General features: G+C 37.6%; 1 protein-coding gene across 2 annotated transcripts; it reads right to left on the bottom strand.

Annotated features, from left to right (window-relative positions):
• Nucleotides 1–2,010: 2,010 nt before the first annotated feature.
• On the bottom strand, nt 2,011–11,058 carry ZPBP2 (zona pellucida binding protein 2). Of its 2 annotated transcripts, none has more exons than XM_082704973.1 (8): nt 10,821–11,058; nt 10,609–10,674; nt 9,393–9,518; nt 7,935–8,096; nt 5,579–5,797; nt 4,865–4,947; nt 3,731–3,911; nt 2,011–3,154 (listed from the first exon to the last, which is right to left on the bottom strand). In XM_082704973.1, the coding sequence occupies exons 1-8, from the start codon at nt 10,867–10,869 to the stop codon at nt 3,060–3,062; spliced, it is 981 nt and encodes a 326-aa protein (XP_082561099.1). In that variant the 5' UTR covers nt 10,870–11,058; the 3' UTR covers nt 2,011–3,059. The 2 variants fall into 2 exon arrangements, with proteins under 2 accessions (XP_082561099.1, XP_082561100.1); XM_082704974.1 differs by having other exon boundaries at nt 10,924–11,058.
• Between the last annotated feature and the right edge of the window lie 1,337 nt (nt 11,059–12,395).

The following is a 12,395-nucleotide window of genomic DNA, read 5'->3' as shown; positions in this document are numbered from 1 at the left end:
ACTGGAAGTTCTATTTAATGTAATAAGACAAGACAAGAAAGTGAAAAATATACAGACTGGGAAGGAAGAAACAAAACTGTCTTTGTTCATAGATAAGATGATTGCGTAACATAGAAAATCCCAAAGAATCAGGGCACCTGGGTAGGGCAGTCAGTTGAGTGTCTGACTCTTGGTTTCCACTCCAGTAGGTTTCCAATCTGGTTGTAATCTTGGGGGTCATGGAATGGAGTCCAGAATCAGGCTCCATACTCAGCGCAGAGTCTGCTTAGGATTCTCTCTCCATCTCCTTCTGCCCTTCCCCCATGCACACACATGTACACATGCATCATGTACCTTTCCTCTCTCTCACAAATAAATAAATCTTTTTTAAAAAAAGAAAATCCCAAAGAATCAACAAAGAGCATCTTGGAATTAATAAGCAATTACAATAAGATCACAAGATATGAGGTCAATATACAAAAGCCAATTGCCTTCCTAAATACCAGCAATGAATATCTGGAATTTGAAATGCAAAAAATACAATGTAATTTATATTTGCACCCAAAACTTTTTTTTTTTTTTTTTAAAGATTTTATTTATTTATTTGACAGAGAGAAATTACAAGTACACTGAGAGGCAGGCAGAGAGAGAGAGAGAGAAGGAAGCAGGCTCTCTGCTGAGCAGAGAGCCCGATGCGGGACTCGATCCCAGGACCCTGAGATCATGACCTGAGCCGAAGGCAGCGGCTTAACCCACTGAGCCACCCAGGCGCCCTGCACCCAAAACTTTAAATATTTAGACATAAATCTAAGAAAATATGTACAGGATCTATGCGAGGAGAACTATAAAACTCTGATTAAATAAATCAAAGAAGATCTAAATAAACAGCTATCCCAGGTTCCTTGATAGGAGGACTTGATATATTTGTCAGTCTTCCCCAATTTAACCTATAGATTTAATGCAATTCCAACCAAACTCCCAGCAAGTTATTTGGTGGTTATCAACAAACTGATTCTAAAGTTTATATGGAAAGCCAAAGATCCGGAATAACACAATACTAAAGAAAAACAAAGTCAGAGGACTGATACTAATCAGATTTAAGATTTACTATACAGCAATCAAGATACCATGGTACTGATGAAAGGATAGACAAATTGATAAGTAGAGCAGAAGAGAGAACCCAAGCATAGACCCACACAAATGTAGTCAACTGATCATTGACAAAGGAGCAAGGCAATTCAATGGAGGAAGTATAGTCTTTTCAACAAATGATGCTGGAACTGGACATCCATATGCAAAAAAAAAAAAAAAAAAAAAGGAATCTAGACACACAACTTCTACTCTTCACGAAAAATTAATTAATGTTACACTTAAATGTAAACATGAGATTATGTTAACTTCTAGAATATAAGAGGAGAAAATCTAGATGACTATGGGTTTGGTGAAGAGTTTCTAAGTATGATGCCAAAATCATGATCTGTGAAAGAAAAACTGGTAAGTTGGAGTTTACTAAAATCAGAAACTTCTGTTTGATAAAAGACACTCTTAAAAGAGTGAAGAGAAAGAATGGGAGAAAATATTTGCAAAACATGTATCTGAGAAGGAATTTGTAGCTAAACTACACAAAGAACTCTTAGAACTCAGCAATAAGAGATTAAATAATCCAATGAAAAAATGAACAAAGATCTAGACACCTAGCCAAAGAAGATATACAAATAAGCATATGAAAGATGCTCAGCATCAGATGTCATTAAAGAATTTCAAATTAAAACAAGAATGAAATTTTACTACATACCTATTAAAATGGCAAAATCCAAAAAACAGAAAATACCAAACACTGGTGAGGATGAGAGGCAACAAGAACATATTCCTTGCTTGTGCGAATGCAAAATGGTAAACCAATTTGGGAGATGGTTTGGCAGTTTCTTACAATACATAATCTTACCATACAATCCAGCAATCACACTCCTAGATATTTATGCAATTGAAAACTTAAATCCACACAAAAACCTGCACACGAATGTTTACAGCAGCTTTATTCATAATCACCAAAACCTGGAAGCAACCACGATGCCCTTCATGTATCCATACAATGGGATATTATTCAACAATAAAAAATGATCAAGTCACAAAAGGACGTGGAGAAAGCTTAAATGTATATTGCTAAGTGAAAGAAGCCAGCCTGAAAAGTCTACATATGGTATAATTGCAAGTACATAACATTTTGGCAAAGGCAAAACCATAGAGTCGTTTAAAAAAAATCAGTGGTGTCAAGAGTTTTGAAGCAAGAGGGAGAGATGAAATAGGTAAAGCACAAGGGATTTTGGGGGGTAGTGTAACTATTCTGAATGAAACTGTAACGGTAAACACAAGGCATTATGCATTTGTCAAAACCCATAGAACTGTGTAACACAAAGACTGCCTTAATATAAACTATGAACTATAGTTAATAATAGTATCAACTTTTTTCATTAATTTTAACAAATGTATCACACTGATGCAATAGGGTAGTAGGGTATATTGGGGAGGGGTGAGGTATACTAAACTGTATGTAATATGTGCTCAATTATTCTATAAATCTGAAACTATACTTTTAAAACTATTTAAAAAACAAACTAATAGCAAAGGGATCAAAAGAAACAACCTTTTTTTGGTCTAATTACGAAGGTAGTAAATATGCCTTTATGTCATATCAGAGTGATTTCAAACAAATTAATATACGGAAAGTATAAAGTTTTTATTATATTATACTTTGCTACTCTTTTTGACCTTAATATAGTCTTAGGTACAGAGCAAGAGATTCAGTCTGTAAACAGCAAAACATATTTCTTTGAAAATCATCCACTAATACACTTTCCTTTGTCCACTGGAGATATTAAATACCTTCTTAGAAATGCCATGTCAACTATCTTTTTAAAGTTTCTAAAATGTATGTTTTCCAATGTTTTGGTCTTATTGGTCTTACTTAATCAATCTTTGATGCTCCGGGATGTGAACAAATTATGTTATGTTCCCCACCTCCACAAGCAAGTAATAATACTTTCACCTCTAGTCTTCATAATACGATTTTTGTTTGAAGTTTATGTGCAAGATTTAGCTCCATAAACACGGATGGAAACACAGCTCTGACAAGTAACATCAACATCAGGACTAAAAGTCCCAGGACTACAAACCACTGCAGAGGAAAAAACATGGAGTACATTATTATCATTTCGGTTAGAGGTATTTTATACCAGTAATATAAATCTGCCTTCAGTATCACACTGTTTCTATACTTATGTTACACTGAGTAATATTCAGCCAATTAAGTTGTGGAAGATTATTTGTGAGTTTGAAACATTTTAATTTGATGATCTTAAAGGTAGGAGAAAGTTGGAATCTTATTTTTTCAATATCAGCATTTTACAGTATCTTCTGCAATGTCCCATTTATGAGTTCCTATTTCTAGTTTTCTAGTTTCTGTTTCCAATTCTGTTTTCTAGATAGCATTATTCTGTTTTTTTCCGTCGTAGCATAGCAGCTTAACTCAGAACACTATAAAAATGTTTTATAACACAGAAGAGTGCATTAGGAAGAATTAATACACATAAAAATGATTATATTTAGAAATTTGGTCTTTGAAGTTTTACTTCCCTTTAACTAAATATAACGTATTGTGAAAGAATCACTACATTCAATTATCTTAAGGGAATTAATAATCTATTCTTGACTATATAACCTAAATATTTAGATATTTAAATTTTATAATTACCGCAACAGCTAGCGCAATTACTGTGTAGACCTTCATTTTTTCCAAAGCCTGGACGACAGCTATCCATACGTACTACTTGAAAACTGTGGTCCACAAAATGCATAGCTGGTATAGTTTTATTAAAGTCGTGGTAGTAAATATATGCTTGGCTCCGGAAAAATTCTTCTATCCGATCTCTTGCCTAAGATTTTAAAATACCAGAAGTACAATTACTGAATTGTGAACCAAATTTATCCTCCAGTATCAGAGGCAATGAAACATAGTAATAAGCATGTCATGCTTTATCCAACAGATGAATTCCTGAAAAGTTGTGTGTTTATACTAAAATTAGTCTAGTCTTGACCTTATCAATTATTGTCAATTCATATGTACAATAGTTAAGAAAAATTAAATTGAGGTTTAAATAATTTGCAGCATGTCTATTTCATGTGTGGATAACGGAGAGTTCATTATTTCTAATTCCAAAGAGGCAAGCCAAATGGAAACCAAAACTGTTCTCTAATCAATATTACAAACCAGTGATGTAAATTTTATTTTTTGAACACAGAGTTTAATAATAACTAATACTAACTTAGTGCTTTCCATACGCCATGCATAATATTAAGGGTATGGGCTCGGGAACTAGGTCAGGAGAGTAAAGGGATTTTTTTAGACTATGCCCTTAGCCTCTGAGAATGGCAGAGGGGAAGCAACTATTATGACCAGCAGAGACACAATTTTGGAAGAACTACTGTTTAACCTAGGATTACATGGTTGTGGGGTTGGGGCTGTTCTTCAAGCTGCTGCTTAGTTACCCTCTGGGAAACAAAAACCAGAGATCCATCCTTCCAACATAGAAAAAATACATATTACTAACTTGGGGAGCTATCTATTATTCTAGATGTATTATTCCAAAACAAAACATCTTGATAAAGCCAAGACTCTCTGCTTAAAAAACTGAAATAAAAAAATCAATAATACTTTATATTTTTAAAAACAATAATTTAAATCTACTTACTTAGAATGTCTACTATTAATATTCACAACATGGAAAAATCAATTTTTGAAGAAATGTTTAATAAAAAAGTATTTACAAAAATTTTTACATAGTTTATTAATTATTTAAATACTTCCCCCCTACATTGAAATTCTCACCTGGAGGATATTATGATTAGTTATATCTTCACAGTCAGCAGAATCATTGCATGCACCTTTCCACCCTGGTGCAAAAGGATTAACTGGAGAAGAAAAAAAATGATATCGTCACAAAAGAATTCTAAAACGTTCCATCCATTCCAATAAAGCTGAATTCAGTATGTATGCATGCATGTGTTTAATCTATCTAATCCTAGTAATAAAGTGCACAATTTGAATGACTTATACATTATGATTTCACTCCATCTGGGGGCTAATCAAAGTAACTACAAGGCTTTAAAATAAATGGAAATCAATTTTGTTTGGTTCCTCTCTTTTATTAAGTTCTTCTCAAAAATACAATTTAAATTTTCAGGAATTTATAAGTTAAATATTAGCTGCATAGAATTTATAAAATGATAGTGACTTCTAAAAGATAAACAACAATATTGGGGTGCCTGTTTGGCTCAGTCTGTACAGCATGTAATTCTTGATCTCAAGGTTGTGAATTCAAACCTCACAGTGAGCGTGGAGCCTACTTAAAAAAATAAATTAAAAAAAAAACCGTAAGTAACAATATATCAATATATCATTGTTTAAAGTAAATAATTAATATATTAAAATTTAAAACCTTAACCAGGCTAGAACCAACAGTATACTTTAGTGCTTAACAAATATTTAAGGCCTATTTGTAAGATATCTCACATTAAAGAAATGTTAAATTTTTTTTCTTACCTTGAAAGGCTATAAATAGTTCATGTACAAGGCCATGTTTTGGAATTTTAACAAAATGGCATTTATATGATGGTTCTACGACATGGCATGACAAATCAGAGATTAAATTATCCAAGATTTTCTTCAGCACTCTAAAAAGCAGGTCATTGTATCTTCCTTCACAAGACTTTGTGGTAAAACGTACAGCCATCTGATATGAATAATCAGGTTCCCGATAGGCTGTAAAACATGATGAGAATAAAAACAATTGTGCTGGGCGCCTGGGTGGCTCAGTGGGTTAAGCCGCTGCCTTCGGCTCAGGTCATGATCTCAGAGTCCTGGGATCGAGTCCCGCATCAGGCTCTCTGCTCAGCAGGGAGCCTGCTTCCCTCTCTCTCTCTCTCTGCCTGCCTCTCTATCTACTTGTGATTTCTCTCTGTCAAATAAATAAATAAAATCTTTAAAAAAAAAAAAAACAATTGTGCTTACCATTGTGCTACTAAACAATTTGCAAATAATATGTAATATTAAATCTCATTAATCTTGCAAATTAGCATAGAAACTTATCTAGTAAGTTTTATGTTTGTCCTAAAAATATATACAAAACTAATAACTTTAATGAAAAAAAGTTGTTTTCTGAGAACACAGGCAGCAACCTCTTCGACCTCAGCTGCAGCAACTTCTTCCCAGAAACATTGCCAAAGGCAAGGGAAACAAGGGCAAAAAGAAACTACTGGGACTTCATCAAGATCAAAAGCTTTTGCATAGCAAAGGAAAACAGTCAGAAAAACCAAAAGACTACTGACAGAATGGGAGAAGATATTTGCAAATGACATATCAGATAAAGGACTAGTATCCAAAATCTATAAAGAACTTAATCAAACTCAACACCCAAAGAACAAATAATCCAATCAAGAAATAGCCAGAAGACATGAACAGACATTTCTGCAAAGAAGACATCCAGATGGCCAACAGACACATGAAAAAGTGTTCAACGTCAGGGAAATACAAATCAAAAGCACAATGAGTTACCACCTCATACCAGTCAGAATGGCTAAAATTAACAAGTCAGGAAAGGACAGATGTTGACCAGGATGCGGAGAAAGGGGAACCCTCCTACACTGTTGGTGGGAATGCAAGCTGGTGCAGCCACTCTGGAAAACAGCCTGGAGGTTCCTCAAAATGTTGAAAATAGAACTGCCCTATGACCCAGTAATTGCACTACTGGGTATTTACCAAAGGGGCACGTGTACCCGAATGTTTATAGCAGCAATGTCCACAATAGCCAAACTATGGAAAGAACCTAGATGTCCATCAACAGATGAATGGATCAAGAAGATGTGGTATATATACACAATGGAATACTATGCAGCCATCAAAAGAAATGAAATCTTGCCATTTGTGACAACATGGATGGAACTAGAGCGTATCATGCTTAGCGAAATAAGTCAAGCAGAGAAAGACAACTATCATATGATCTCCCTGATATGAGGAAGTGGTGATGCAACATGGGGGCTTAAGTGGGTAGAAGAAGAATCAATGAAACAAGATGGAATTGGGAGGGAGACAAAACATAAGTGACTCTTAATCTCACAAAACAAACTGAGGGTTGCTGGGGGGAGGGGGGTTGGGAGAAGGGGGTGGGATTATGGACATTGGGGAGGGTGTGTGCTTTGGTGAGTGCTGTGAAGTGTGTAAACCTGCTGATTCACAGACCTGTACCCCCGAGGATAAAAATATATGTTTATAAAAAATAAAAAAATTAAAAAAAAATAAAAATAAAAATAATTTTAAAAACCAGTATGGTACTGCCACAAAAATATACATAGAGATCAACAGAACAGAAAAGAACAGAAAACCCAGAAATAAACCCACAACTATATGGTCAATTTTGACAAAGCAGTAAAGAATACGTAAAAAAGAAAAAAGAAAAAGCTTGTTTTCATCTGATACATTATCTACTCAGTACAAGAGAAGAAATGGCTGGATATATAGATAAGTTAACAGTATCAGAAACAGTAAGATGGGGGAATGTCTTAATTTGCAGAAAGTGTTATTGTTGTCAGTATAGTCCAATGAAAAGGATGATCAATTTGCTTTTACAGAATTAAACATCAGTTTTAAATGACCTGGCAAAATTTTGGTAAAGTAGATTGTACTTGCATACCTAGATGGTGGTAAGTGAGAGGTTAAAAGAGGATATTTAGGACATACTATCTAGATGTCAATTTATGAGTTTGCATGGTCAAATATGCCAAAATACTCCATAAGTCATAATAATTATATATAATAGGCTCATTTTCACTAAATTAAGAAACTATACACTTAATTCTTATCCAAACTAAATGTATAAATTAAAATGTGCCCATATTCTTACCAAAGATCATAAAGTCGTATCTCTGCTTTACTACTGTTTCTTCTTGAGTTTCTGCTTTGACAGTCTTATAAGAAAGAGTACATGAGTAAAGTCCAGACAAAGCCTCCTGAAAATCTTCCATCTTCAGCTTTCCTGTTTTAGTTATATTTATTTGATTATTTTCTAAACAGAAATAGTAAATTACTTGGTTATTTAACATATAACAATTCAAACATTATTTAGTAAATGGGGTTATAAATAAACACAAAACTTAAAAAATTAATGGACTATTTAACTTCAAGAATTAAAAAAAATCTGGGGCGCCTGGGTGGGTTAAAGCCTCTGCTTTTAGCTCAGGGCATGATCTTTTAAAAAAAATTTAAAAAATATTAATTCTGTTATCTCTATGGAAAACCACATAAGTACACTTTTAAAATATATTTTGGTTTTCTTTAATTCATTTCTTGGCCTCTAATTTCTTTTTTTTTTTTTTAAGATTTTATTTATTTATTTGACAGACAGAGATCACAAGTAGGCAGAGAGGCAGGCAGAGAGAGAGGAGGAAGCAGGCTCCCCGCTGAGCAGAGAGCCCGATGCGGGGCTCGATCCCAGGACCCTGAGATCATGACCTGAGCTGAAGGCAGAGGCTTAACCCACTGAGCCACCCAGGCGCCCCGTTGGCCTCTAATTTCGTTTGCTTTATGCTGGTAATTTAGTAAATGAGATTACACTACTCTGTAGTACTACACAATTTCCTCATATAAGACAGAAATTAATAATGCTAATACCCCAATACACTCTTCTAACATCATGAAAAATTCCACATCAAATACTTCATCTCCAAGATAGATGCTACACAGATAATTTTTTTAAAAGTTTTTTAAAAATTTTTTAAAAGATTTTATTTATTTATTTGACAGACAGAGATCATAAGTAGGCAGAGAGAGAGGCAGGCAGAGCACCCGATATGGGGCTCGATCCCAGGACCCTGGGATCACGACCTGAGTCAAAGGCAGAGGCTTTAACCCACTGAACCACCCAGGCACCCCTAAAAGATTTTTTAAAAATTTGTTTGACAGAGAGAGTGAGAGAGCACAAGCAGGGGGAGTGCAAGAGGGAGAAGCAGGCTCCCTGCTAAGCAGGGAGCTGGACTTGTGACGCTGGGATCATGACCTGAGCAAAAGGCAGACAGACACTTAACTGATTGAGACACCCAGGTTCTCCAAATATTAGGTTTTATAAAAACTTTTGAACTAATATAGCTCTGGGACGTAGGATAAAAAAATTATTGCTTCATCTTTTTTAATAAAGAGAAAATAAGGCACAGACCAAAATAGAATATGATTTACTCTAAGTATGGAGCAGGTGAAGCTGCAGTTAAAATTAAATTTCAGTTTGTTCATCCTAATAAGTCACAGTGCTTTTCTTTAAATAAAAGTCCCTATCATTTAACAAAATAACTAAGATCAAATAAATTACCTGTTAATGGCTTTTCATTAGGCCCGATCCATGAGTAGGTGGGGTCCACTGTTTCTTTTTTAGCACGTTTAAAATCCATACAGGCAAGGATTGGGCTACTGTGATGTAATTTTACATATATTTTTACTGCGACAAAATAAAATATAAAACAAAATTAAGAAATACACTTCCTGCCATTTTGTCCCAAAGACATACTGATTAGCTCTTTTTGGATTTCAGTATTTTAAAAATCAGCATATCATTATAACACTTAAAATGTTAATATAAATTTCTTCTCCTATAAGTTTTTAAAATTCTAGGCTGATAGTATTCTTTATAGTTATAACTATAGTTTTGCTTATAAAATGTACATAATTATAGTTTTGCTTATAAAAATGTACATAGTATATTTAATTCATTTTAATGTACAAATTCAGAACTCACTTGAATCACAATTCTTTGAAGGGTTAGTAGAATTGATTTAGAGATCAGAAAAGGAAACTATTCTCAAGATAATCACTGTCATCCCTAAGAGGAACTTGATATTTAAGTATAAACCTCCTCTTTTGGGAACAATAATTAAGCCTATGTGGGGGCATACTAGAAAGATTTTCTGCAGTTACCTATTCTGTTCGGATCTGGTAGAGGCACTTTGAACCCACGCAGTCCCACAAGATACTGATTTTAAGTCTACTGAATACCAGTATACAAAGAAGATACAGTCCCACAATTTGGGGGGGGGGTGGGAAAAAGGGGAAGGGCTCCAAACATGGAGAGATCCCAAACATGACAAATGCTGTGAACTGGCCCCAAATTATCTAAAGTTAGCCGCGTGACCAATTTTCCTTGGGGAGTGCCGCTAAGTATCATCACCGTGATAAACGACATTTGAGCTGAGCCTTAAAGGATGTGTAGGAGCTCCAAATAGAGGGACCTGCAGCCTTGGAAATCACTCTGTGCGGGCCCTGCGCGCTGCAAAGCAGCAGAGACACCCGGAAGTGAGGTGGCATCAGAGAAAGATCTGGATTGAAGCCCAGCTCCTTATGAGATGTGCGGCTTTAGCCCAGGGGATAACACTAAGGCATCCCTGTAAGGATGAAATGATGCGAGGGCCAAGCACCAGGTGGACGGCCAGTGAGCTCTCTCTCCCTTTCCCTTCGCTGGAAGAACACTAAGCAGGTCCACTGCACACCCGGCTCTTCTGATAAGACTCTGCGGGCGAAGAGGTCCTTAGTACCTGGGTGTCCCGGCTTGCCATAAATGAGGCCTTTCCCGGTACGTTCAGAAGAACGCTGCCATCCAGCTGTGGAAGAAAGAAACCACTGACTGTTTAGGTAGAAGGGGAGCGGGGGCACAGAGTAGGGCAGGGCGTGGCGAAGCAGAGGGGGCAGAACTGGGAAGAGGGGCCAGGCGGGTGGAGGGGGACCGGGCAGGCGGGAGGAGCCCCACCTCCAGTGAGGTACCAGAGCACCGCGGAGAGTAGGACCCACGCTCGCATCACGGCTCAGGGGCTAGCTTCGCGGGAGGCGTCGAGGGTCGGGCTCTTTCCTACCTCAGCCCAGGCCCAGCGCCTCCCCATCTCTCCTCCACAGAGCGGAGCAAACCGCCGGGGTCAGCTCCCCTACCCGTCCGTCGCTACAGCCAGAGCGGACGCGCAGGAGAGCGCGTGCGCGCTCCGCCGCCTCGAGAGCGGGGGCAGGGCGGGCGCGTGCTGGGCCCGATCACTGGAGGCGAGCGCCCCCGCCCCCTTTCGCGCGCATGCGCCCGCCCTTGTGCGAGTGCCTCGCGCTTGGCGCCATTTTCCCGCGCTCTCTGTGATTTCGTTCTTTGAGTAGCACCCCCCTAGCCCTGAGAGAAGGAAAGAGTAATGTTAAGGAAGACAACCCTTCGCGGTTCGGTTATTTCCTTTTTTGTAGGCTGAAGACGTCCAGGAGAGGAACAGTGTGGATCCCATGTAGGACAATGGGGTAAGGCACGGAAGGGTGCAATTACCTTAGAACTGGAGGGAGGGAGAAGCGTGTTAAGAATTTACTCCTTACAGGAAGCAAAGAGCCTGCGGGAATTTCTGGTGCCTTGCTTCTCACGAATTCTGCCTAAAGTTGTGTGCAACATCTTTTCCAAACTCTTCCACCCAATTTTTACCTAACTGCATTTTCTGCCCCCCCCCCCCCGCCCCAACGAAGAACCCGAAGAACCGCTCGTGCGCCAACAAGGCGTCCCCACCCTTTCTCGCACGCTAGAGGAACATTGAACCTTTAATTTTCCACATCGAGTATGAGACGGCGTTGGAAGACCCCCCACCCCATGCAAATTTACTTAGGGTCGTGAAGTAACCTTGCCTTTGAAAAGGGGCCCAATCGAAAGGCAAGATTCCTCCAAGTCTGCTTTTCCTGTGGGGACGGATAACAGATGAGTAAAGATCACAGAGGTCGGAAAGAGACCATGCCCGGGTCTTCTATGGTTCTTTCTTGGCGACCAGTTTGGCGGCATGTTTGTTGTCTATTTCTTAGCAGCGGGACACCCTCAGGGGTGGTTTTGAGTAGGCCGGTGGGTAAAGAAACCAAGGTTCAGACAGGGTGCAGAATGATTATTTTGGGTGAGATCAAGAGTTTTCAGTTTTATTTCCTTTGAGCCAAGTCAGTACTTGGACTATCTCAGATGGTCCAGGAGCAAACTTTGTCAGTGATTTCATTTTTAGTCACTGTTAATTATACCTACGTAGCTTAAGCCATGAGATGTAATTCAGTGAGTCAGATCCACCCATGTCGGTTACTGTGTCTAGATTCATGGTTTAGTCTCAACTGTTCTCTTCCTTCTTGAGGTGGTGATGATGAAGACAAATTTAGGGATTATCTTTAATTCCCTAGCAGTTTGACATTTCAGTTTTAGTCAAAGTACATTATAATCCACAGTGGGTTTTTTTTAAAATTAGTTTCCCAGTTATTAGAAGCAATCGATTCTTATAAATACTGTGTAATAAACTTTGAATACTGTGACATGAGACTTAACCAAATGAGTAGTAGT

The sequence above is a fragment of the Mustela nivalis genome, assembly GCF_964662115.1.
Source record: "Mustela nivalis genome assembly, chromosome: 17".
Taxonomy (NCBI): domain Eukaryota; kingdom Metazoa; phylum Chordata; class Mammalia; order Carnivora; family Mustelidae; genus Mustela; species Mustela nivalis.
This window is presented reverse-complemented; position numbering and strand designations above follow the sequence as displayed.